This window comes from Pristiophorus japonicus, unplaced genomic scaffold, assembly GCF_044704955.1.
Source record: "Pristiophorus japonicus isolate sPriJap1 unplaced genomic scaffold, sPriJap1.hap1 HAP1_SCAFFOLD_567, whole genome shotgun sequence".
Taxonomy (NCBI): domain Eukaryota; kingdom Metazoa; phylum Chordata; class Chondrichthyes; family Pristiophoridae; genus Pristiophorus; species Pristiophorus japonicus.
The window spans coordinates 172159-197558 of record NW_027254475.1 but is presented as its reverse complement, the minus strand read 5'-3'; the positions used below and the strand labels follow the sequence as shown (position 1 = coordinate 197558).

At 50.0% G+C, this 25400-nt stretch overlaps 1 protein-coding gene across 10 annotated transcripts in view; it reads right to left on the bottom strand.

Moving 5' to 3' along the window:
• The window catches only part of LOC139254651 (uncharacterized), a 228861-nt gene that overhangs the window by 44231 nt on the left and 159230 nt on the right, over nucleotides 1-25400 (bottom strand). For 9 of the 10 annotated variants that reach the window (XM_070873776.1, XM_070873775.1, XM_070873774.1 and 6 more), the window contains 3 exons: nucleotides 14655-14937; nucleotides 9487-9641; nucleotides 1189-1471 (listed from right to left, as the gene is read on the bottom strand). In XM_070873776.1, the coding sequence (XP_070729877.1) occupies nucleotides 1189-1471; nucleotides 9487-9641; nucleotides 14655-14937 (721 nt within the window). The remainder of the gene's footprint in view (nucleotides 1-1188; nucleotides 1472-9486; nucleotides 9642-14654; nucleotides 14938-25400) is intronic. The other variant, XM_070873781.1, reaches the window with a different exon arrangement.

Here is a 25400-nt window from a genome sequence, read left to right as displayed (position 1 = left end):
ACTTAAAGTGCAGTAATCTGCAGGGTTATGGACCTAGAGCTGGTAATTGGGATTCGACTGGATGACCTTTTGTTGGACGGCGCAGATATAATGGTAAGTACTGCAGGAAATAGAATACGGCCAGGGTGATCTCCTGGACTAGTTTCAATTGCCTGGATGGGTCGGAGAGGAATTTTCCCAGATTTTTTTCCCCCAAATTGGCATGGGTTTTTATCTGGTTTTTGCCTCTCCCAGGAGATCACATGGCTCTGGTTGAGGTGGAGTGTAGAATGTTTCAGTATAAGGGGTGTCGCAGTTGTATGGGGCGGACTGGTTGGGCTGGGTGCTCTTTACCTTTCCGCCATTGTTCATTGTTCATAGGTTTATATGTAACTTACAGGGTTGCTGACTGAGGGCCGCGCGGCTCTTTGTTGGTCGGTGCGGACAAGATGGGCCAAAATGACCACCTTCTGCGTTGTAAATCGCTCCTATGAACCACTTTGGGATGTTTTAGTATGTTAAAAGTGCTATACAAATGCAAGTTGTTGTTGTAGTAGTGTTAAAGTGCATTTTGCCAGAGCCAGGGCCTGATGGGAGTTTACAATACAGATTCCAACTGAATGTTGTGACCCACTCATTGAGTTTCATGGATCGATCACTGTCAGAGAGGGAGAGAGAAAACGGGAAACTACAGACCAGTTAGCCTGACATCAGAAGTAGGGAAAATGCTAGAATTTATTATTGTGGACATGGTAACAGGGCACTTAGAAAATAATAATAGGATTGGAAGTCAATGCGGATTTATGAAATGGAAATCATGTTTGCAAAATCTGTTAGTTTTTTGAGGGTGTAACTAGCAGAACAGATAAAGGGGAACCAATGGATGTGGTGTTTTTGGATTTTCAGAAGACATTCGATAAGGTGCCACACAAAAGGTTATTACACAACATTAAAGCTCATGGGATTGGGGTAATATACCAGCACGGATTGAGGATTGGTTAATGGTCAGAAAACAGTGAGTGGGAATAAACGGGTCATTTTCAGGCTGGCAGGCTGTAACGAGTAGTCGGATGCGTTCGTACGACGGAAACCTCCGACACAATTTCCCCGAATACTCGTCAATACATCAGTCACGATTAAACTTCCTGAACAAACATACAACACAAATGTACAGCTTTAAAAGTGCAGCGCTTGCTGCTGTATAGTTACAGTGGGTTGGAATTTCCGTTATTCTCCAGCGAGCTCCCGATGTGAATCTCCGCTCCCGACAGCCGTTCCGAGCAGCAGTCGGCTCTGTTAGTGATGTTCACTGTAGACACGCGGTACGTGTCCTTTAAATCCACTCTCCACCACGGGTCATTCTGTATGGGGGTGTGCGTGCACGATTTCCCAGCCCACTGCGTGTCTGCATTGCCGTCAATGGCTCGAGAGGCACCTGCTGAGTGAGATGTGTCAGATTGGGTGGCAGTCCCCTTCAGTGCCACATTGTCCTCTGTGGAAAAACATAATAACATAAGAACATAAGAATTAGGAGCAGGAGTAGGCCACTTGGCCCCTTGAGCCTGCTCCACTATTCAATAAGATCATGGCTGATCTTCTGACATCAACTCCGCCTTCCCGCACTATACAGATATCCCTTGATTCCCCGACAGTCCAAAACTCTGTCTATCACAGCCTTGAACTGAGCATCCACAGCCCTCCAGGGCAGAGAATTCTAAAGATTCACAACCATCCGAATGAAGAAATTCCTTCTCATCTCAGTCTTAAATGACCGACCTCTTATCCTGAGACTATGCCCCTAGTTCTAGACTCTGCAGTCAGGGGAAACAACCTCTCAGTATCTACCCTCTCAATCCCCCTCAAAATCTTGTATGTTTCAATGAGATCAGCTCTCGTCCTTCTAATCTCCAGAGAGTATAGGCCCAAAAGCTCAATCACTCCTCATAGGACGAACCTCTCACCTCAGGTAACACTCAGGTGAACCTTCATTGCGCTGCCCACAAGGCTTGTATGTCGTGTCACTGATGAAGACACCAGGGGGCTGAAATTGCCCTGCGCCCCAATTGGGGGCAGTAACCAGCTGGGGCCAGGACTTTCTGCGCCTGTCGCGGAAGTCCCACCGTTGCCACTGAGGGAGTGATGCACTGTCAGAGGGGCAGTACTGAGGGAGCGATGCACTGTTAGACGGGCAGTACTGAGGGAGCGCTGCACTGTCAGCGAGGTGGTTCTGAAAGAATGCGGCACTGTCGGCGGGGCAGTACTGATGGAGCGCTGCATTTTCGGACGGGCAGTACTGAGGGAGCTCTATCCTCCAACCTTACACTGTGTGTGTGTGTGTATACAGTTGGTGGATAGAGATCTCGGAGGATTGTAGGGCTAATTGTAGTGCTCCATTGAAGCTGCACGCACAGGGGAGCGAGCATATGGGCCCAGAGTGGGACCCCGCACCGGCCCGCTTCTATTCCAGGCCAAAAGGTCCCCGCGCCGGCCTGCTTCTGTCTGAGTCAGAAGTTGTGAGTTTGAAAGCAGAGGACGGACCCAGCCCGGGAGCGGAGGACAGACCCCGCCCGAGAACGGACAGACCCAGCCTGGGAGCAGGGAAGAGAGCAGGTGTGGTGGTGATTCCAGCCCCTGTGTGCTTCCCTGCACTGCAGCCTCGTGAACTAGGCTTCCCGACTGGACCTCCTGCGGTGACTGTGAAACATTCTGCCTGGGGCCGGCATCGAACCGGCCGAAGGGACTCTGGGGCCGGTGTTCAACCGGCCGAAGGGACTCTGGGGCCGGCGTTCAACCGGCCGAAGGGACTCTGGGGCCGGCATCGAACCGGCCGAAGGGACTCTGGGGCCGGCATCGAACCGGCCGAAGGGACTCTGGGGCCGGCGTTCAACCGGCCGAAGGGACTCTGGGGCCGGCGTTCAACCGGCCGAAGGGACTCTGGGGCCGGCGTTCAACCGGCCGAAGGGACTCTGGGGCCGGCGTTCAACCGGCCGAAGGGACTCTGGGGCCGGCGTTCAACCGGCCGAAGGGACTCTGGGGCCGGCGTTCAACCGGCCGAAGGGACTCTGGGGCCGGCATCGAACCGGCCGAAGGGACTCTGGGGCCGGTGTTCAACCAGCCGAAGGGACTCTGGGGCCGGCGTTCAACCAGCCGAAGGGACTCTGGGGCCGGCGTTCAACCGGCCGAAGGGACTCTGGGGCCGGCGTTCAACCAGCCGAAGGGACTCTGGGGCCGGCGTTCAACCGGCCGAAGGGACTCTGGGGCCGGCATCGAACCGGCCGAAGGGACTCTGGGGCCGGCGTTCAACCGGCCGAAGGGACTCTGGGGCCGGCATCGAACCGGCCGAAGGGACTCTGGGGCCGGCGTTCAACCGGCCGAAGGGACTCTGGGGCCGGCATCGAACCGGCCGAAGGGACTCTGGGGCCGGCGTTCAACCGGCCGAAGGGACTCTGGGGCCGGCATCGAACCGGCCGAAGGGACTCTGGGGCCGGCGTTCAACCAGCCGAAGGGACTCTGGGGCCGGCGTTCAACCAGCCGAAGGGACTCTGGGGCCGGTGTTCAACCGGCCGAAGGGACTCTGGGGCCGGCATCGAACCGGCCGAAGGGACTCTGGGGCCGGCGTTCAACCAGCCGAAGGGACTCTGGGGCCGGCGTTCAACCGGCCGAAGGGACTCTGGGGCCGGTGTTCAACCGGCCGAAGGGACTCTGGGGCCGGCGTTCAACCGGCCGAAGGGACTCTGGGGCCGGCATCGAACCGGCCGAAGGGACTCTGGGGCCGGCGTTCAACCGGCCGAAGGGACTCTGGGGCCGGCGTTCAACCGGCCGAAGGGACTCTGGGGCCGGCGTTCAACCGGCCGAAGGGACTCTGGGGCCGGCGTTCAACCGGCCGAAGGGACTCTGGGGCCGGCGTTCAACCAGCCGAAGGGACTCTGGGGCCGGCGTTCAACCGGCCGAAGGGACTCTGGGGCCGGCATCGAACCGGCCGAAGGGACTCTGGGGCCGGCGTTCAACCAGCCGAAGGGACTCTGGGGCCGGCGTTCAACCGGCCGAAGGGACTCTGGGGCCGGCATCGAACCGGCCGAAGGGACTCTGGGGCCGGTGTTCAACCGGCCGAAGGGACTCCAAGTTGAGAAAAAAGTTCTCCAAGTTGATTAAAAACTTAAGAGTTTTCCCGAATTGTTTAGGAAGTTTAAAAGTTGATTAAAAGTTTAAAAATTGAGTCCTTTCAGCTTGTTCGACGCTGGCTTCGGAGTTCCTTCGGCCGGTTGAAGGAACTCCGGAGCCGGTGTCAAATCGGCCGAAGGGATTCCGGGGCCGGCGCTGAACCGGCCGAAGGGACTCAATCTTTTAAACTTTTAATTAACTTTTAAACTTCTTAAACAATTCGGGAAATCTCTTACATTTTTAATCAACTTGGAGAACTTTTTTCTTTTTTTTTCTAATCTTTAAACAACTTGATTTACATTTTAGACATTTTAAATCAATTTTATCGATTTATTAAATCCTCAATCAACCTGTCGAACTTCTTTTTAATAATTCGGAAATACTTTTAAACACTTAAACCTTTAAAACAACTTGGAAACCTTTGGGGAAATTTTTAACCTTGGAAGAAACTCTCCAAAGCATCCTTCGGATCCCCTGCGGACAGCTGACCTTCCTAATGCTGCCCCCCAACCAAGCCTCGGGCCATCTACCATCAATGGCGCTACTCGGCGCCAACACCTCGCCGTAGGCAAATAGGCTTCTATAGCAGTGCCTGTTCTCCAGTCGTCTTGGACCCCCTTGTCACTGGACCAAGACCTTGCTCAGCTAAGATTGTGTGGTTGCCGATGTGCAGCGACCACCACACATTAAAAGAACTCATGCACAGGCATCTTCCACTTCGCTAATATGAAGTTCGGGACCTGGAACGTCAGGACCCTCATGGACAACTCCAATAGCATCAGGCCGGAGCGCCGCACCGCCATTGTTGCCCGGGAACTTAGACGTTTTGACATTGATATTGTCGCCCTAAGCGAGACCCGGCGGGCAGGGGAAGGCCAGCTCAAGGAACATGGTGGAGGTTACACTTTTTCTGGAAAGGAAAACCAGAGGAAGAACGGCGCCTTCATGGAGTCGGCTTTGTCGTCAAAAATGAACTGGTCGACCGCCTCGGGGTTAACGAATGCCTCATGACTCTTTGACTTACCCTATCCCGGAACCAGTGCGCCACAGTCATCAGTGCATCTGCCCCAACACTCGATGCAACGGATAAGGCAAAAGAGGGTTTTTATTCCAACCTTGAGACATCCCTGTCCCATGTCCCCATGGGCGACAAATTGATCCTCCTAGGTGACTTTAATGCCAGGGTCAGCAAAGACACAGCCCTTTGGGGAGGCGTGATTGGCAGAGAGTGGGTAGGGAAAGCTAACTCCAGCGGTACCCTACTCCTGACAAAATGTCCAGAACACGAACTCCTATCACCAACATCCTGTTCTGCCAGAGGGACAAATATAAGACATCGTGGCAACACCCTCGCTCCAAACACTGGCACCTGCTCGACTATGTCATCGTCCGAACCAGGGATCGCAAGGATGTGCGAATAACGTGACATACAGGAGCTGACGTCTGCTGGACGGACCACCACCTAATCCGATCCATCAGCGATATAAACATAGCCCCACAGCAGAAGCAGTGCCGCAAAAAAGTTCATGCTGTGGCATTTAAAGACCTAGCCAAGAGAGCCCTATACAGCCAGCGCCTCAGCTAATCTGCCATGCCTTGATGACCCTGAGATGCTGAATGCCCACAGCGCTTGGTCTGTCCTCCAGGTCTCCATAACCAGTGCCTGTGAAAACACCAGGACTGGTTTGATGAAAATGATCAGGAGACTCAAGTACTAATAGATCGTAAGCACAGAGCATTTCTGAGCCTCAAGCAACAACCCATCTCGGGAGCTGCAAAGCAACGTTGGACGGCTCAAGGCTGAGGTCCAACAAAAATCCCGGGATCTAAAGAACAGGTGGTGGATAGGGAAAGCACAGGTGATGCAACAACTGGCCAACAGCCACGATATGCGAGGATTCTTCATTGCAGTCAAGGCCACCTACGGTCCAAACTACCAAGTCCCCACCCCACTCCTGGCCAAGAACGAGGAAACACTCATCAAGGACACCGAGGCTGTCAGGGCCCGCTGGAAGGAGCACTTTGAAGATCTCCACAATCGAGACTCTGCCTTTGACTCAAGTGTTCTCAATTCCATCGCGCAGATGCGACCCGCCACCGCCTCAGTGAAACTCCAATGTTGCATGAGCTAGGCAAAGCCATAAAACAGCTCAAGAACAACAATGCTATGGATACGGATGGAATTCCTGCTGAGGCGCTGAAGTATGATGGAGAGGTGCTGTTGGCGCAGATACGTGACCTCACCTCTCTCATTTGGAGGGAAGAGAGCATGCCGGGAGATCTCAGAGATGCAGTGATTGTGACCATCTTTAAAAAGGGGAACATTGAAGGTTGGCATGCAGGTGCAGCAGGCGGTTAAGAAAGCAAATGGCATGTTGGCCTTCATAGCAAGGGGATTTGAGTACAGGGGCAGGGAGGTGTTGCTACAGTTGTACAGGGCATTGGTGAGGCCACACCTGGAGTATTGTGTACAGTTTTGGTCTCCTAACCTGAGGAAGGACATTCTTGCTATTGAGGGAGTGCAGCGAAGGTTCACCAGACTGATTCCCGGGATGGCGGGACTGACCTATCAAGAAAGACTGGATCAACTGGGCTTGTATTCACTGGAGTTCAGAAGAATGAGAGGGGACCTCATAGAAACATATAAAATTCTGACGGGGTTAGACAGGTTAGATGCAGGAAGAATGTTCCCAATGTTGGGGAAGTCCAGAACCAGGGGTCACAGTCTAAGGATAAGGGGTAAGCCATTTAGGACCGAGATGCGGAGGAACTTCTTCACCCAGAGAGTGGTGAACCTGTGGAATTCTCTACCACAGAAAGTTGTTGAGGCCAATTCACTAAATATATTCAAAAAGGAGTTAGATGAGGTCCTTACTGCTAGGGGGATCAAGGGGTATGGCGAGAAAGCAGGAATGGGGTACTGAAGTTGAATGTTCAGCCATGAACTCATTGAATGGCGGTGCAGGCTAGAAGGGCCGAATGGCCTACTCCTGCACCTATTTTCTATGTTTCTATGTTTCTAAGTCCGACTGCGGCAACTGTAGAGTAATTTCCCTGCTATCAGCCACTGGGAAAGTTGTCGCTAGAGTGCTCCTCAACCGTCTTCCTCCTGTGGTTGAGTAGCTCCTTCCGGAATAACAGTGCGGATTTCGCCCCCTACTGGGCACAATGGACATGATCTTTGCAGTGCGACAGCTGAAGGAAAAATGCAGGGAGCAGTGCCAGCCAGCCCTTATACATGGCCTTTTTCAATTTTATAAAGGCCTTTGATACTGTCAACCTTGAAGGCTTATGGAGCATCCTCCTGCGTTTTCGATGCCCCCAAAAGTTTGTCAACATCCTTCGCCTGCTCCACGATGACATGCAGGCTGTGATCCTTACCAGCGGTTCCATTACAGACCCAATCCACGTCCAGACCGGGGTCAAACAGTGCTGCATCATCGCACCAACTCTTTTCTCAATCTTCCTCACTGCCATGCTCCACCTCACAGTCAACAAGAACTAAATTACAGAACCAGTGGGAAGCTGTTTAACCTACGCCGCCTCCAGGCCAAGTCCAACATCACCCCAATCTCTGTCGTTGAGCTGCAGTACACGGACGACGGCTGCGTCTGTGTGGCTGAACTCCAAGATATAGTCGATGTATTCACCGAGGCATATGAAAGCATAGGCCTTACGCTTAACATCCATAAGACAAAGGTCCCTCACCAGTCTGTCCTCGCCACACAGCACTGACCCCAGTCATCACGGCGCGGCCCTGGACAACGTGGACCACTTCCCATACCTCGGGAGCCTCTTATCAACAAAGACAGACATTGATACGGAGATTCAACATCGCCTCCAGTGCGCCAATGCAGCCTTTGGCCGCCTGAGGAAAAGAGTGTTCGAAGACCAGGCCCTCAAATCTACCACCAAGCTCATGGTCTACAGGACTGTAGTAATACCCGCCCTCCTGTATGGATCAGAGGCATGGACGATGCACAGAAGACACCTCAAGTCGGTGAAGATATATCGCCAATGATGTCTCTGCAAGATCCTACAAATACCCTTGGAGGACAGACGCACCAACATTAGTGTCCTCGCCCAGGCTAACATCCCCAGCATTAAAGCACTGACCACACTCGATCAACTTCGCTGGGCAGGCCACATAGTTCGCATGCCAAACACGAGACTCCCTGAGCAATTGCTCTATGCGGAGCTCCTTCACGGCAAATGGGCCAAAGGTGGGCAGCGTAAACGTTACAAGGACACCCTCAAAGCCTCCCTGGTAAAGTGCAACATCCCCAACGGCAGCTGGGTGTCCCTGGCCGAAGGCTGCCCTAAAAGGAGAAAGTGCATCCGGGAGGGCGTTGATCTCTTCGAATCTCAACGCCGCGAGCGTGAAGAGGTCAAGCGCAGGCAGCGGAAGGAGCGTGCGGCAAACCAGTCCCACTCGCCTTTCCCCGACGAATGTCTGTCCCACCTGTGACAGGGTCTGTGGCTCTCGTATTGGACTGTTCAGCCACCAAAGAACTCACTCAAAGATTCCGAGGGACTGCCTATGATGATGGTACTGTCAGTGGAGCAACAGTATTGAGGGAGCGCTGTACTGTCAGCGGTTCAGTACTGAGGGAGCGCTGCACTGTCGGAGGGACAGGATAGAGGGAGTGCTTCAATTTTGGAGGGGCAGTGCTGGGGGAGCTTTGCACTGTCAGAGGGGCAGTACTGAGTGTGTGCTGCACTGTCGGACGGGCAGTGCTGAGGGAGCGCAGCACTGTCGGAGTAGCAGTACTGAGGGAGTGCTGCACTGTCAGGGGGGCAGCACTAAGAGAGTGCTGCACTGTTGGAGGGGCAGCACTGAGATAGCGCTGCACTGTCGGAGGAGCAATACTGAGGGAGCGATGCACTGTCGAAGGCTTAGTACTGAGGGAGCACTGCACTGTCGAAGGCGCAGTACTGAGAGAAACTGCACTGTCGAAGGCGCAGTACTGAGGGAGCACTGCACTGTCAGAGGGGCAGTACTCGGTACCTGCTCTCTCAGGTGGATGTAAAAGAACCCACGGCCACTATTCAAAAAGGAGCAGGAGAGTTCTCACTGGCATCCTGCCCAAAATGTATCTCCGAATCATCATCGCTGAGACAGATAATACTGTCATGATCACTTTGCTATTCGTGGGATCTTGCAGCGCGCAAATGGACTGCTGTATTTCCTACCTACAAAGGAGACTACTCTTTCAAAGTATTTCATTGGCTGTGAAGCACTTTGGAAGGTCCTGAGGTCGTGAAAGGCGCTATAACAATGCAAGTCTCTCGTTTTATACTTGGATGCAATTTGTCCAAATCCGACAGATTTTTAAGCATTTTTACCATATCGCCTCTCCTTCGACCCATAGACCTCAACCTCACAAAGGGTCAGGATTTTTCCTCTTCCTGGGATGATGATATTCACATATTGACCCACAGTTCCTTTGCAGTCAAAAGACAATGGTTTTATATCTAAACTCAAGCCGATCGTTCCACATCTGAAAGAGAATAAATTAAGCACTATTACTAGCCAAATGCACCGGAGTTCCGCATTGTGAAGAAAATCCATTCTCGGGATGTGGGCGTCGCTGGCAAGGCCGGCATTTATTGCCCATCCCGAGTTGCCCTGAGAAGGGGTGGTGGGCCTTCTTGAACCGCTGCAGTGCAGTTTGATACAAACTGAGGGCCCCGCTGGGCCGCTTCAGGAGGCAGTTATAGTCAACCTTGTTGGTGTGGGACTGGAGTCACATGTAGGCCCAGACCGGGTAAGGACGGCAGGTTTCCTTCCCTGAAGGACATTAGTGACCCAGTTGGGTTTTTATCCCAATCCGACAGTAAATGGTCACTTTTACTGATCCCAGCTTTTTCTATCAATTTCAATTCAGATTCTCAAACTGCCACGGAGGGATTTGAACTCACGTTCTCTAGATTATTAGTCCAGGCCTCTGGTCTCAAAGGACTCCTGGTAACAAACCCTCTGGTGCAAATAAAGGGAGCTTGGGGAAACATATATCAATAAAGTGGGCGGGACATTTTAGGAAGGATTTTAAAATTCACATCCTCGTGTTCAGATCCCTCCATGGCCTCGCCCCTTCCTATCTCTGTAACCTCCTCCACTCTTACAACCCTCTGAGATCGCTGTGCTCCTCCAATTCGGCCTCTTGAGCATCCCCCGAATTTTAATCCCTTCACCAGAGGCAGTGTGTCCTCAGCTGCCTGGGCCCTAAACTCTGGGACCTCCTCCTTAAACCTCTCCATCTCTCGACCTCTCTCGCCTCTGTTAAAAAGCTCCGTGAAACCTACCCACCTGTCCTATTATCTCCTTATGTGGCTCAGTTTCAAATTTTGTTTGATAATCGCTCCTGTGAAGTGCTTTGGGACTTGTTACTATGTTAAATGTGCTATATAAATGCAAGTTGTTGTTGTAGTGGTTTTAAAATGTATTTTGCCAGAGCCAGGGTCTGTTGGGAGTTTACAATACAGATTCCAACTGAATGTTGTGGCCCACTCTTTGAGTTTCATGGATCGATCGATGTGAGAAAGGAGCGAGAGAGAAAACAGGAAACTACAGACCAGCTGACATCAGAAGTAGGGAAATGCTCGAATCTATTATTATGGAATGGTAACAGGGCACTTCGAAAATAATAATAGGATTGGGCAGTCAATGCGGATTTATGAAATGGAAATCATGCTTGCAAAATCTGTTAGTTTTTTGAGGGTGTATCTAGCAGAATAGTTGAACTGAATGGAATTCCAGTATCCATGGAACTGGACACGGGTGTGAGTCAGTCTATCATGAGCAAAAAGGCCTTCGACAGCTGAGGTGCAACAACACACAGACCTAAACTCAGCCCCATTCACACCAGGCTGAGAACTTACACTAAAGAGCTGATCCCTGTTATTGGTAGCGCAGCAGTAAAAGTCTCCTATGATTGAGCAGTGCACGAACTCCCACTATGGATTGTACCAGGAGATGGCCCCACACTGTTCAGCAGAAGCTGGCTGGGAAAAATCCGCAGGAACTGGGACGACATCCGAGCGCTCTCGTCCGTTGACGATGCCTCATGTGCCCAGGTTCTGAGCAGGTTCCCGTCATTGTTTGAGCCAGGCATTAGAAGTTTCTCGGGGGCGAAGGTACACGACCCATCCACCACAAGGCACGGATGGTGCCATATGTGATGCAAGAGAAAGTGGAAATTGAGCTGACAGGTTGCAGCGAGAAGGCATCATCGCACCGGTGGAGTTCAACGAGTGAGCCAGTCTGATTGTTCCGGTTCTCAAGGGCGACAGCACGGTCAGAATTTGTGGGGACTATAAAGTAACGATTAACCGTTTTTCACTCCAGGACCATTACCCGCTACCCAAGGCAGACGACCTATTTGCATCCCTGGCTGGAGGAAAGACGTTCACCAAGTTGGACCTGATCTCGGCCTACATGACGCAGGAGCTGCCGGAATCTTCGAAAGGCCTCACCTGTGTCAACATGCACAAAGGTCTATTCATCGACAATAGATGCCCGTTTAGGATTTGATCGGCTGCGGCAATTTTTCAAAGGAACATGGAGAGCCTGCTAAAGTCGGTTCCGCGCACCGTGGTTTTCCAGGACGACATACTGGTCACAGGTCAGGACACCATCGAACACTTGAAGAACCTGGAAGAGGTTCTAAGTCGGCTAGATCGCATGGGACTCAGGTTGAAATGCTCAAAGTGTGTTTTCCTGGTGCCAGAGGTTGAGTTCTTAGGGAGAAGAATTGCAGCAGACGGCATCAGACCCATCGCCGCCAAGATGGAGGTCATCAAGTACGCGCCGAGACCACAGAACGTGACGGAGCTGCGGTCGTTCCTGGGCCTCCTCAACTATTTCGGTAATTTCCTACCCGGGTTAAGCACCTTGCTGGAACCCCGACATGTGCTACTACGCAAGATAGATGACTGGGTATGGGGGAAATCACAAGAGACTGCTTATGAGAAAGCCAGAAATCTGTTCTGTTCCAACAAACTGCTTGTTCTGTATAACCCATGTAAACGTTTACGTGCTAGCTTGCGATGCGTCTTCATATGGGGTCGGGTGTGTGTTACAACGAGCTAACGAATCGGGAACATTGCAACCGGTCGCCTATGCATCCAGGAGTTTGTCCAAGGCTGAAAGGGCCCACAGCACGATTGAAAAAGAAGCTCTAGCATGCATTTACGGGGGGAAAAAAATGCACCAGTATCTGTTTGGTCTCAAGTTTGAGCTAGAAACTGACCATAAGTCGCTCATATCGCTATTCCCAGAGAGCATAGAGATTAACACCAATGCCTCTGCCCGCATCCAAAGATGGGCACTCACGCTGTCTGCATACAACTATGTAATCCGCCACAGTCCAGGCACAGAGAACTGTGCTGATGCTCTCAGTTGGCTACCATTGCCCACCACCGGGGTGGAAATGGCACAGCCTGCAGACTTGCTTTTGGTGATGGATTCATTTGAAAATGAAAAGTCACCCGTTACAGCCCGCCAGATCAGGATCTGGACCAGCCATGATCCTTTACTGTCCCTTGTAAAAAACTGTGTCCTCCATGGTAGCTGGTCCAGCATCCCCGCGGAGATGCATGAATAGATCAAGCCGTTCCAGCGGTGCAAAGTCGAAATGTCCATACAGGTGGACTGTCTTTTGTGGGGTAATCACGTGGTTTTGCCTAAGAAAGTCATGGAAATGATCATACGCAAGCTACACAGTACCCACCCAGGCATAGTAATGATGAAAGCTATAGCCAGATCCCATGTGTGGTGGCCTGGCATCGACTCAGATTTAGAGTCATGCGTGCACCAATGTAACACTTGCTCTCAACTGAGCAATGCACCCAGAGAGGCACTGCTAAGTTTGTGGTCATGGCCCTCCAAACCGTGGTCTAGGATCCACGTTGAATTTGCACGCCCGTTTCTTGGCAAAATGATTTTGGTTGTTGTGGATGCTTATTCAAAATGGATTGAATGTGTAATAATGTCTGTAAGCACGTCCACTGCCACCATCGAAAGCCTACGAGCTATGTTTGCCACGCACAGCCTGCCTGATGTCCTTGTTAGCAACAATGGGCCGTGCTTCACCAGTGCTGAAATGAAGGAATTCAGGACCCGCAATGGGATCAAGCATGTCACATCTGCCCCGTTCAAGCCTGCATCCAATGGCCAGGCAGAACGGGCAGTCCAAATCATCAAGCAAAGCTTGAAATGTGTGTCGGGAGGCTCCCTGCAGACCCTCCTGTCCCGAGTCCTGCTCAGCTACCGCACCAGACCCCACTCGCTCACCGGGGTACCCCCACCTGAGCTGCTCATGAACAGGGCGCTCAAAACAAGGCTCTCTCTTGTCCACCCTGATCTCCATGATCACGGCACGGGCAGGTGGCATCAACAAAGCATGTACCATGATCGCGCAAAGATGTCACGCGATATTGAAGTCAATGACCCTGTATTTGTACTCAACTATGGACATGGTCCCAAATGGCTTGCTGGCACTGTCATAGCTAAAGAAGGGAGTAGGGTGTTTCAGGTCAAACTTGCCAATGGACTAACTTGCAGAAAGCATTCGGACCAAACCAAATGATTAATAAACAGCCATGAGCAACCCGAAGAGACATCACCAAGTTCGACCCTCCAACACACACACACAGGGTTGACCATGAAGCTGAACTTACCATCCCCAGCAGCCCGGCAAGGCCAGCTGCTCAGCAGCCCAGCGAAGAACCAAACAACTCACCCACACATGCATTTGTACCGAGACGATCGACAAGGGAGCGAAAAGCCCCAGATCGTCTCACCCTGTAAATAAGTGTACTATTGACTTTACGAGGGAGTGAGGTTATGTATGCAAGCCTAAGCAACTTGTTTCATACCACCACCAGAAGGCCCACCTGTTGGAGTCCCAAGGATCTCAGCATCCCTTGGGAGCACTGTATATAAGCAGGCCTCCATGCTGTACCAGTACTCTGGAGTTTGAATAAAGGAGCTAAGGTCACACTTACTCATTGTCTACAGTACTCAGTTGCATTACTTTATTATGAGCTTAACAGAATCTATAATTATGGACGTGGTAACAGGGCACTTAGAAGAAAATAATAGGATTGGAAGTCAATTTGTGAAATGGAAATCATGCTTGCAAAATATGTAAGTTTTTTGAGGGTGTAACTTGCAGAATAGATAAGGGGGATCCAGTGGATGTGGGGTTTTTGGATATTCAGAATGCATTCGAGAAGATGCCACACAAGAGGTTATTACGCAACATTAAAGCTCATGGGATTGGGGGATTGAGGATTAGTTAATGGACAGAAAACAGTGAGTAGGAATAAACGGGTCATTTTCAGGTTGGCAGGCTGTAACTAGTGGTCGGATGCGTTCGTACGACGGAAATCTCCGACCACCATTTGCCCCCCATACTCGTCAATACATCAGTCATGATTAAACTTCCTGAACAAACATGCAACATAAATGTACAGCTTTAAAAGTGCAGCGCTTGCTGCTGTATAGTTACAGTGGGTTGGAATTTCCGTTATTCTCCAGCGAGCTCCCGATGTGAATCTCCGCTCCTGACAGCCGTTCCGAGCAGCAGTCGGCTCTGTTAGTGATGATTACTGTAGACACGCGGTACGTGTCCTTTAAATCCACTCTCCACCACGGGTCATCCTGTATAGGGGTGTGCGTGCACGATTTCCCAGCCCACTGCGTGTCTGCATTGCTGTCAATGGCTCGAGAGGCACCTGCTGAGTGAGATGTGTCAGATTGGGTCGCAGTCCCCTTCAGTGCCACATTGTCCTCTGTGGAAAAACATAATGACATCAGAACATAAGAATTAGGAGCAGGAGTAGGCCATTTGGCCCCTTGAGCCTGTTCCACTATTCAATAGGATCATGGCTGATCTTCTGACCTAAACTCCACCTTCCCGCACTATACAGATATCCCTTGACTTCCCGATCGTCCCAAAATCTATGGGCTAGACTTTCCACTTCACATCGTCCATATATCGCCCAAAATGGACCTCTATCGCTCATTTTGAGCAAAAAAATGAAAATTCAGGCCTCAATATCGCCGGAAAAATAAGCCCCCAAGTTTCGGCTCACTTTGCCGAGCTAATCGCCAAGCTGATCGGCCACACATCGCCAACTTGAAGTTCCGACACATCGCCATCACATCGCCAGGCTGATCGCTCGCCGAGAATATCGCTGGACAATAGTTGCTTTTCCCGGGCTTTCCTGACCGAACTGGACACTATGGACGCCATTTTGAAGTTCGGAGGAAGGGTTGAGGCAGCTAAAAAAATCAAGCTGAGATAGTTGTGAATTATTTAAGGGTCCGTTATAGATAAATCCACTCAGATTTTTACTTATATTTAATTGTACTAATAGTAACTTAGTAGATTAGGCATTTTTGAGTGAAAAGTGTATTTATAGCAAGTGAAAATAATTATTGATAGTGATGGGGCCTAGTGTTAAGACTGGGGCTGGTATAGAAAGAGTATTAGACTGAGACTGGTATACAGTGTTAGACTGGGGCTGGTATAGAGAGAGTATTAGACTGAGACTGGTATACAGTGTTAGACTGGGGCTGGTATAGAGAGAGTATTAGACTGAGACTGGTATACAGTGGTAGACTGGGGCTGGTATAGAGAGAGTATTAGACTGAGACTGGTATACAGTGTTAGACTGGGGCTGGTATAGAGAGAGTATTAGACTGAGACTGGCATACAGTGTTAGACTGGGGCTGGTATAGAAAGAGTATTAGACTGAGACTGGTATACAGTGTTAGACTGGGGCTGGTATAGAGAGAGTATTAGACTGAGACTGGTATACAGTGTTAGACTGGGGCTGGTATAGAGAGAGTATTAGACTGAGACTGGTATACAGTGTTAGACTGGGGCTGGTATAGAGAGAGTATTAGACTGAGACTGGTATACAGTGGTAGACTGGGGCTGGTATAGAGAGAGTATTAGACTGAGACTGGTATACAGTGTTAGACTGGGGCTGGTATAGAAAGAGTATTAGACTGAGACTGGTATACAGTGTTAGACTGGGGCTGGTACAGAGAGAGTATTAGACTGAGACTGGTATACAGTGTTAGACTGGGACTGGTATAGAGAGAGTATTAGACTGAGACTGGTATACAGTGTTAGACTGGGGCTGGTATAGAGAGAGTATTAGACTGAGACTGGTATACAGTGTTAGACTGGGGCTGGTATAGAAAGAATATTAGACTGAGACTGGTATACAGTGTTAGACTGGGGCTGGTATAGAGAGAGTATTAGACTGAGACTGGTATACAGTGTTAGACTGGGGCTGGTATAGAGAGAGTATTAGACTGAGACTGGTATACAGTGTTAGACTGGGGCTGGTATAGAGAGTATTAGACTGAGACTGGTATACAGTGTTAGACTGGGGCTGGTATCGAGAGAGTATTAGACTGAGACTGGTATACAGTGTTAGACTGGGGCTGGTATAGAGAGAGTATTAGACTGAGACTGGTATACAGTGTTAGACTGGGGCTGGTATGGAGAGAGTATTAGACTGAGACTGGTATACAGTGTTAGACTGGGGCTGGTATAGAGAGAGTATTAGACTGAGACTGGTATACAGTGTTAGACTGGGGCTGGTATAGAGAGAGTATTTTAATAGATTAGGCATTTTTTAGTGAAAAGTGCATTTATAGCAAGTGAAAATAATTATTGATAGTGATGAGGCCTATGCTTTCTGTGCCATTACTCGTAACTGCTCACACACTGGTTTCTGAAAGGATCAATCGAAGAGGTGGCAGAGTAATGTGGAGAGAGAGACAGGAGACAGAGGAGGCGAGCATACAGCCGACGAAGGTACAAAGAAACGTAATCTTACTTTAACTTGTCTGAAAACGCATGCTTTAGGAGGCTGCGCTTCCAGAAGGAGGTCATCGATGAGATTTGCCATCTCATCAAAAGGGATCTGCAACCTTCCAGCACCATCAGAACCGCAATGCCCGTTGAGGTGAAGGTTACTGCGGTACTATCCTTCTACGCATCGGGATCCTTTCAGGCTTCAGCTAGCGACAAATGTGGTATCTCTCAGCACGCCACACACTGCTGCATTTGGCAGGTGACTGAAGCCCTTTATGCTCGCAGGATGAACTTTATAAGCTTCCCTATGACCAGGGAGGCACAGACCAGGAGTGCTTTCTTTCACGGGAATAGCAAACTTCCTCAAGGTGTAGAGAGCAATAGACTGCAGGCACATTGCCCTGAAAGCCCCTTTACAGAACGCGGAGATGTTTCGTAACAGAAAGGGATTCCACTCCCTGAATGTGCAGCTTGTTGTCGACCACAACCAAATAATCATGACAGTAATCATGACATTTCCTGGCAGTATCCATGATGCGCACATCCTACGTGAGAGTGCTAGCCCTGACCTGTTTGTCAATCAGCCAGAAGGTCACGGTTGGATGCTGGGGGATAAGGGATATGGCCTTGTCAGCTGGTTGATGACCGCTCTGCATAATCCCGTCACTGAAGCAGAGAAATGTTACAACGAAAGCCACATAGCGATACGCAACATCGTCGAAAAGACAATTGGGGTCCTAAAGCAGCGTTTCAGATGCCTGGACCACTCTGGTGGCAGCCTACAGTACCACTCTGACCAGGTCGCTGAGTTGTGATATGTTGCATGCTACATAACCTAGCAATAAGGAGAGGACAGAAAATGCCTGATGGGGCTACAGGTCCACCTCCATAAGGAGGGGAGACGGAAGAGCCAGTCGGCAAAGAGCAAGAGGAGGAGGAGGAGGAGGTGGAGGTGGAGGTGGAGGTGGAAAAGGAGGCTGGTGAGGACCTCAGGGAGGACCAGCCTGGCGATGTAACCGTAGTCCGTCCACCAGCCCCACCCCCCCACACTCCCACCCATCCCAGGAGACCAGTACCCCGTGGGAGTTACGGTGGCTGTAAAGCTGTTGCATCAGCAGCTCATAAATGAATGCTTTGCATGAACTGACATTGGGGCTAGTCACAATTACGGTTGAACAAAAGTTGCATTTGCGTTGAGTTATGTTTTAGCCTTGCCTGCACTGGCCTGGCCGTTGTAGTTCAACATTTGCATTAATGCTTAACTTAAGTAATGTTATTACAAGAGAATGAAGAACGCATGTTAAATTGTACAAAATGACTAAGCTAACTAACTTTATCAGAGAATGCACAGCAATTGTTAAAATCAATAGAAAAATTTATTGCAAACAAATTTTTAGGTAAATATTTTTCAACACCTTCCTCCCCACCACACTCCCCCCACCCACAAACTATGAACGGACATTAACAGTATCAGTAACATCAAAAAGTTATGATACAATAATGGTAACATCAAACTTTCAAAAACAAAACCTCCCTCCCTACCTGCGGTAACGTTTGCCTCCAGGTCGTTTACCCTCCATGTTTGTGCACCACCCACCCGTCTTGATCCCCACAATCCGAGATGAAACTAGTGTGCAGCGGGCGACGGAAAGACTTCCTGCCGTGGTGGAGGTGTTGGCGTGGGAGACGAAGCAGGCTGCTCGTCTTCCGAGTCAAGAAGAACTGTATCCTCTGTACTCATCTGAGTGCTCGGGGCTTGACTCGTGACCAACACGACAGCTTGGGATGCAGCACTTTGTTCAGCCAGCAGCGCATACCTAAGGGCATTTGCTGTGGCGGTCTGCTCATGCACCCCTTCCAGAGTCTGCCATGCTACCCCCAGTAGCTCGACTTGCACAGCAGGCACCTTGGAAAAGTCATGTGCGAATTGAATGAACCCCTGGATCAGCTCGTGACCAATTGCGACCGTCTCCGAACACAGGAATATCAGGCCCACCAACTGATCATCCTCGGGAGGTGTTTGCTGGCCTCGCTGACCCGGCCTCCGTGGGGTCGGTGTATGGAATATGTTGCGCCTTGGCGTTGCTGGCTGCTCACCGCTTGGTCCCGGTGCCTCTTCAGTCTCAACAGAGATGACCGCAGGTTCACCCAACCCCACTCCACAATTGACGGCTCCTGTTCGAGCTCGTCCTTCTCCTCTTCCTCCTCGAGCTAAGGAAAATTCTCCTCTTCCTCCTGCTCCTCCTCCTCAGAGGGTGACAGGGCAGCTGCTGGTTGCACCTCTATGAGCGTCTCAGGTTGACCTTAAAAATCACATATGACCTTTTCACAGAGCTTATTAGGACATAACGGTGTTACATATCAATACTTTTCACTACCCCAGAAAGCGGCATCTCCTGTTTCTTATGCACAAGGGCTACATACATGCATACATGCATGACATGACATGACATGATATTATTAGAATATTATAAGTACATTACAAGTATATCGCATATTGCATTATAATTACAGGACATTACATTAGTTAGTTAGTTAAGTTTTTAATACTGTTTTTAATACTGTTGACACATTACACATTGCTCACGGGACGCATGGCTGGGCTCCGCCAGACTGCGGGTGGTAGCCGAATGGCTCTCATGGCCAACCAGCGCAACCGCACGCTCCTCGAGGTCCGTTAATGGCTGAAGGTGAGCAGAGCCACCCACCCGTCCACCTTTGCTGAGCCCAGTTGATAGATATCTTCTTCTGCAAATGAGAAAAGGACATAGCATAGCATAAGCTAATTGACTAGGTAGTATCATGAAGTCACAACAGTTTAAAACGATACGTGCTGCTAGTTCAGAGCACTTCCGGATCTTAATATGGTTTACGTTATACATTTATGAATGACAAACTTAAATTCAATACAGGAGATTCATTATTCTAATAAAAATTTGCATCTGTAAAATATAAAATATAAAATGCAACTTACTCTTGCTGCCGCGACCAAGCTATTCCGTTTTCGGCACTGGTCCGCCCCCCTCGCTTCATGGGATCTCATTCACGAGGGCCTCGCTGGCCTCATCGCTAAAGGGCTTTGCCCTCTTTCTCTCCCCCTCAGCTTCCTGATGGCTTTCAGACATTTTATAATTTGTTTGTAAAATATATAAATATATTATAACAATATATTATCAAGTCTGTAAATACTCTCTTGCTTATCTCTCTTCTTTTGATCTCTCCTCTCTGTCTCTGTCTTTCTCCACTCTCTCTATCCTCTCTCTCTCTATCTCTCTGCCCCTCCCTGTGCGTTCTACGCCTGGCTGGATGACCCCGACCTCTCAAAACGTGGGAAAGCCAGTCGGCCAGAAAAAAAACCCACACGTGCGTAGAAGCCCGTTGCTAGGGAAGCTTTTGCCTTCCACATCGCTGGATGTTTGGTGGGTGAACATCACAGCGCTGACCTATCGGATCGCTCGTTTCATATCGCTGGCCTATCGTCGAGAGGAAAATCGCTTAAAAAAAATGGGCCATGTTCCAGCGCTCAGTAAGGCTAAGACGTTGTACATCGCTGGAACATCGCCCATGTTTTGGGCGATGGCCAACAAAGTGGAAAGTCTAGCCCTCTCGATTTCAGCTGTGAATATACTCAATGACTGAACATCGACAGCCCTCCAGGGCAGAGAATTCTAAACATTCACTGTCATGTATCTTACATTATTATATATAACTGTATCCCAACATGCTATACATGACTGTAATAAGATTTGACCTGTTACCACCAGCATACCTTACCACCGGGGGTGCACTTGCAAGAGACAGGTATATAAGGACAGGTCTCAGGCAAGTGCAACATTCCAGAGCTGTGAAATGAAGGTGCAGGTCCAGAGTGACCTTGACTTCACTACATGCCTCATGTGAATCTGTACTGAGGGGACAGGACCTTACAGTGGCGATGAGTTACGGGATTACAGAATCCACAGAATGGCGAACAACGGATCAGATGAAAAGTACAATGCGGGAGACAATTGGGAGGACTTTATAGAAAGGCTCCAGAAAAGCTTGGTAACCAAAGACTGGTTAGGCGACGATACGGCAGACAAGAGAAGAACCCATCTCTTGACCAGCTGTGGCTCGAAAACATACGCTTTAATGAAGGATCTGTTGGCACCTGAGAAACCAGCAAGCAAGTCGTTTGAAGAATTGAGCACACTGGTAAGAGACCACCTGAAGCCAGCGAGCAGCCTACACATGGCCAGACACAGGTTCTACAACTACAGACGCTGTGTGGGCCAGTGCATACCCGACATCGTGGCGGAACTTCGGAGGTTGGCTAGTTTATGTGAGTTCTCCGATGAACTGAGGAGAGAAATGCTGAGAGACTTTTTCATTGAAGGAATAGGTCACGCAGGCATATTCCGAAAGCTCATAGAGACCAAGAACCTGATCTTAGAGGCAGCAGCACTGGTTGCACAGACATTGTTGGTAGGGGAAGAAGAAACAAGGTTGATTTACAATGCAGGTACGACAACTAACAAAATAATGGAACAAGGAGTTCACAGCATTAGAAAAGCTGCTACCCCCACACACAGACAAAACCGGGAGAACAGGCTTTCGACAGCAAGCAGTGGCAACAGAAGCCATCAAGGGCCAAAGAAACAGCCGTTCACACCTCATCAACCCACAATGAGAGCAATCAACTACAAACTGAGAGAAGCTCAAGAGAGATCAGCCAGACGCAGCTCATTCTTTGCAAGCAGTCTGTGCTGGAGGTGTGGGGGTGGGCACTCATCAAGGGAATGTCGATTTCAGCAGGCTGTTTGCAGGAACTGTGAATATACAGGGCATTTGGCCCGCATGTGCAAAAAAACGGCAGCTCGGCTTGGTATACGAATCGGATGGGTCGGAAAGCGGACCAGAAGACGGTGGGGACAGTACCCGGGACACCGATGTACAGCGGGTCAACACGATCAATGGCCACTGCTCTTACGACAGGACGCCTCCTATAATGATGAGGGTCCTACTCAACGGGATATCTGTCAACATGGAGCTGGATACGGGAGTGAGTCAATCTCTCATGGGCGCTGAACAATTTGAACAACTGTGGCCGCATAAAAGAGACAGACCAAAACTCACAAGGGTCGACACCAAACTAAGGACCTATACCAAAGAAATCGTACCAGTCCTCGGCAGCGCCATGCTCTCTGTCACACACAAAGGGACAGTGAACCGACTTCCCCTGTGGATTGTCTCCGGAGACCCCCCAGCACTGCTGGGGAGAAGCTGGCTGGCAAAACTAAACTGGAAATGGGATGATGTCCATGCCATGTCAATAGAAGAACGGACCTCCTGCTCAACAGTTATAAAGTGATTTAAACATCTCTTTCAGCCAGGTGTGGGCACTTTCAAAGGGGCCAAAGTCAAAATCTACATCACACAGGATGCTAGACCAGTCCATCACAAGGCCAGAGCTGTACCCTATGTGATGAGGGAAAAGATTGAACACGAACTAGACAGGCTTCTGCGGGAAGGCATTATATCACCTGTGGAATTTAGCGACTGGGCAAGTCCCATCGTCCCAGTCATGAAGCCTGATGGATCCGTACGAATCTGTGGGGACTACAAATCTACCATAAACAGAGTCTCCCTACAGGACCAGTACCCATTGCCCAGAGCGGAGGACTTATTTGCCACATTGGCTGGAGGTAAACTTTTCACAAAATTAGACCTCACATCTGCGTATATGACGCAAGAATTGACTGAGGAATCCAAGCTACTCACCACCATCAACACACATCGAGGCCTTTTCATGTACAACTGATGCTCATTCGGCATCAGGTCGGCAGCTGCCATATTCCAGCGCAACATGGAGAGTCTGCTCAAGTCCATCCCGGGGACGGTTGTATTTCAAGACGACATACTTATCACGGGCAGGGACGCCGACTCCCATCTCCGTAATTTGGAGGAAGTACTAAAGCGGTTGGATCGGGTAGGCCTACGAGTCAAGAAATCCAAGTGCCTGTTTCTCGCACCCGAGGTTGAGTTTTTGGGCAGAAGGATTGCCGCTGATGGAATCCGCCCAACAGAGTCCAAAACAGAAGCAATTCGTCTGGCACCCAGGCCCCGGAATGTCTCAGAACTGCGCGCCTTTCTCGGGCTACTCAATTAATTTGGGAACTTTATGCAGAACTTAAGCATGCTGCTAGAGCCTCTCCACATGCTATTCAGGAAGGGGTGCGATTGGTTTTGGGGGGACGCCCAGGAACGCGCCTTCAATAAGGCATGCAACCTTCTGTGTTCCAACAGTGTTTTGACTTTCTTTGATCCAGGTAAAAAGCTAGTTCTCACATGCGATGCGTTGGCGTATGGGGTCGGGTGCATTTTGCAACATGTCAATAGTGCGGACAAATTACAACCCATAGCTTGTGCCTCCAGGTCACTTTCGCGGGCGGAGCGCGAGTACGGAATGGTAGAGAAGGAGGTGCTCGCGTGCGTGTACGGTGTCAAAAAGATGCACCAATACCTTTTCGGAGCCAAGTTCGCATTAGAAACCAACCACAAGCCCCTCATGTCCCTCCTATCCGAGAGCAAGGCAATAAACGCCAACGCCTCGGCGCGAATTCAACGGTGGGCACTCATGCTGGCTACGACTATACCATAAGGCACAGACCAGGCACAGACAACTGTGCCGACGCGCTCAGCATGCTTCCCCTGGTGACCACGGAAGGGTCTGATGAACAGGACTGTGAGATGGCCATGGCAATCAATGCCTTTGAGTCCACAGGTTCGCCCATGACGGCTCGCCAAATCAGAGCCTGGACGGCCAGCGACTCCACGTTATCCTACGTAAAAAGATGTGTCCTAACCGGTGACTGGGCAGAGGCTCGCAATGCCTGCCCCGAGGAATTAAAACCCTTTCACAGGTGCATGCATGAGCTATCATTACAAGCAGACTGCCTGATGTGGGGCAGCCGAGTAGTCATGCCTCTGCGAGGCAGAGAGGCATTTGTCCGGGAGCTCCACTGCGAACACCCGGGGATCGTTCTCATGAAGGCAATAGCCAGATCCCACGTCTGGCGGCCTGGTATTGATGCAAACTTGGAGCTCTGCGTCCGAAGGTGCACCATTTGTGCCCAACTCAGCAATGCCCCCAGGGAGGCTCCACTGAGCCCCTGGCCCTGGCCTACCAAACCGTGGTCGCGGGTGCACGTAGACTATGCGGGCCCATTCATGGGCAAAATGTTCCTCGTAGTTGTAGATGCATTTTCAAAGTGGATCGAATGCACCATTTTAAATTCGAGCACAACCTCCCCACTGTGGAGAGCCTCGCAACCATGTTTGCAACGCATGGAATCCCTGACATATTGGTCAGTGACAATGGTCCGTGCTTCACCAGCGCAGAATTCCAAGACTTTATAATTGACCACGGCATAAATCACGTCAAGACGGCAACCTGATAAAGGGCAATCCCAATAGACAGCCCAGGCGAGATACCAGCAACCACACCCAAAGAAAAACAGACACCAAGGCAAACAACTGAACCACAACTCAGACGCTCCACGCGAGAGCGTAGGCCATCTGAGAGACTGAACTTATAAAGACAATAAGACCTTGGGGGAGGGTGATGTCATGTATCTTACATTATTATATATAACTGTATCCCAACATGCTATACATGACTGTAATAAGATATGACCTGTTACCACCAGCATACCTTACCACCGGGGGTGCACTTGCAAGAGACAGATATATAAGGACAGGTCTCAGGCAAGTGCAGCATTCCAGAGCTGTGAAATAAAAGGTGCAGGACAAAGTGACCTTGACATGCCTCGTGTGAATCTGTACTGAGGGGACAGGACTTTACATTCACAACCATCTGAGTGAAGAACTTCCTTCTCATTTCAGCCTTAAATGACCGACCCCTTATCCTGAGACTACGCCACGAGGTCCAGTCTCTGCAACCAGGGGAAACAACCTCTCAGCATCTACCCTATCAAACACCCTCAGAATTGTGTATATTTCAATGAGATCACGTCTTGTTCTTCTAATCTCCAGAAAGTATAGACCCATTCTATTCAATTATCATCATAGGCAGTCCCTTGAAATCGAGGAAGACTTGCTTCCATTCTAAAAATGAGTTCGTCGGTGACTGAACGGTGCAATGCGGGAATTACAGTCTATCACACGTGGGACAGACAGTAGTTGAGGGAAGAGGTTGGTGGGACTGGTTTGCCGCACGTTCCTTCCGTTGCCTGCGCTTGTTTTCTGCATGCTCTCGGCGACGAGACTCGCTGTTCTCAGCGCCCTCCTGGATGCTCTTCCTCCACTTATTCAATCGACTCAATCACTCATCTTCGGACAAAACTCTCATCTCAGGTAACAATCTGGTGAACCTTCATTGCACTGCCAACAAGGCTTGTATGTCCTATCACTGATAAG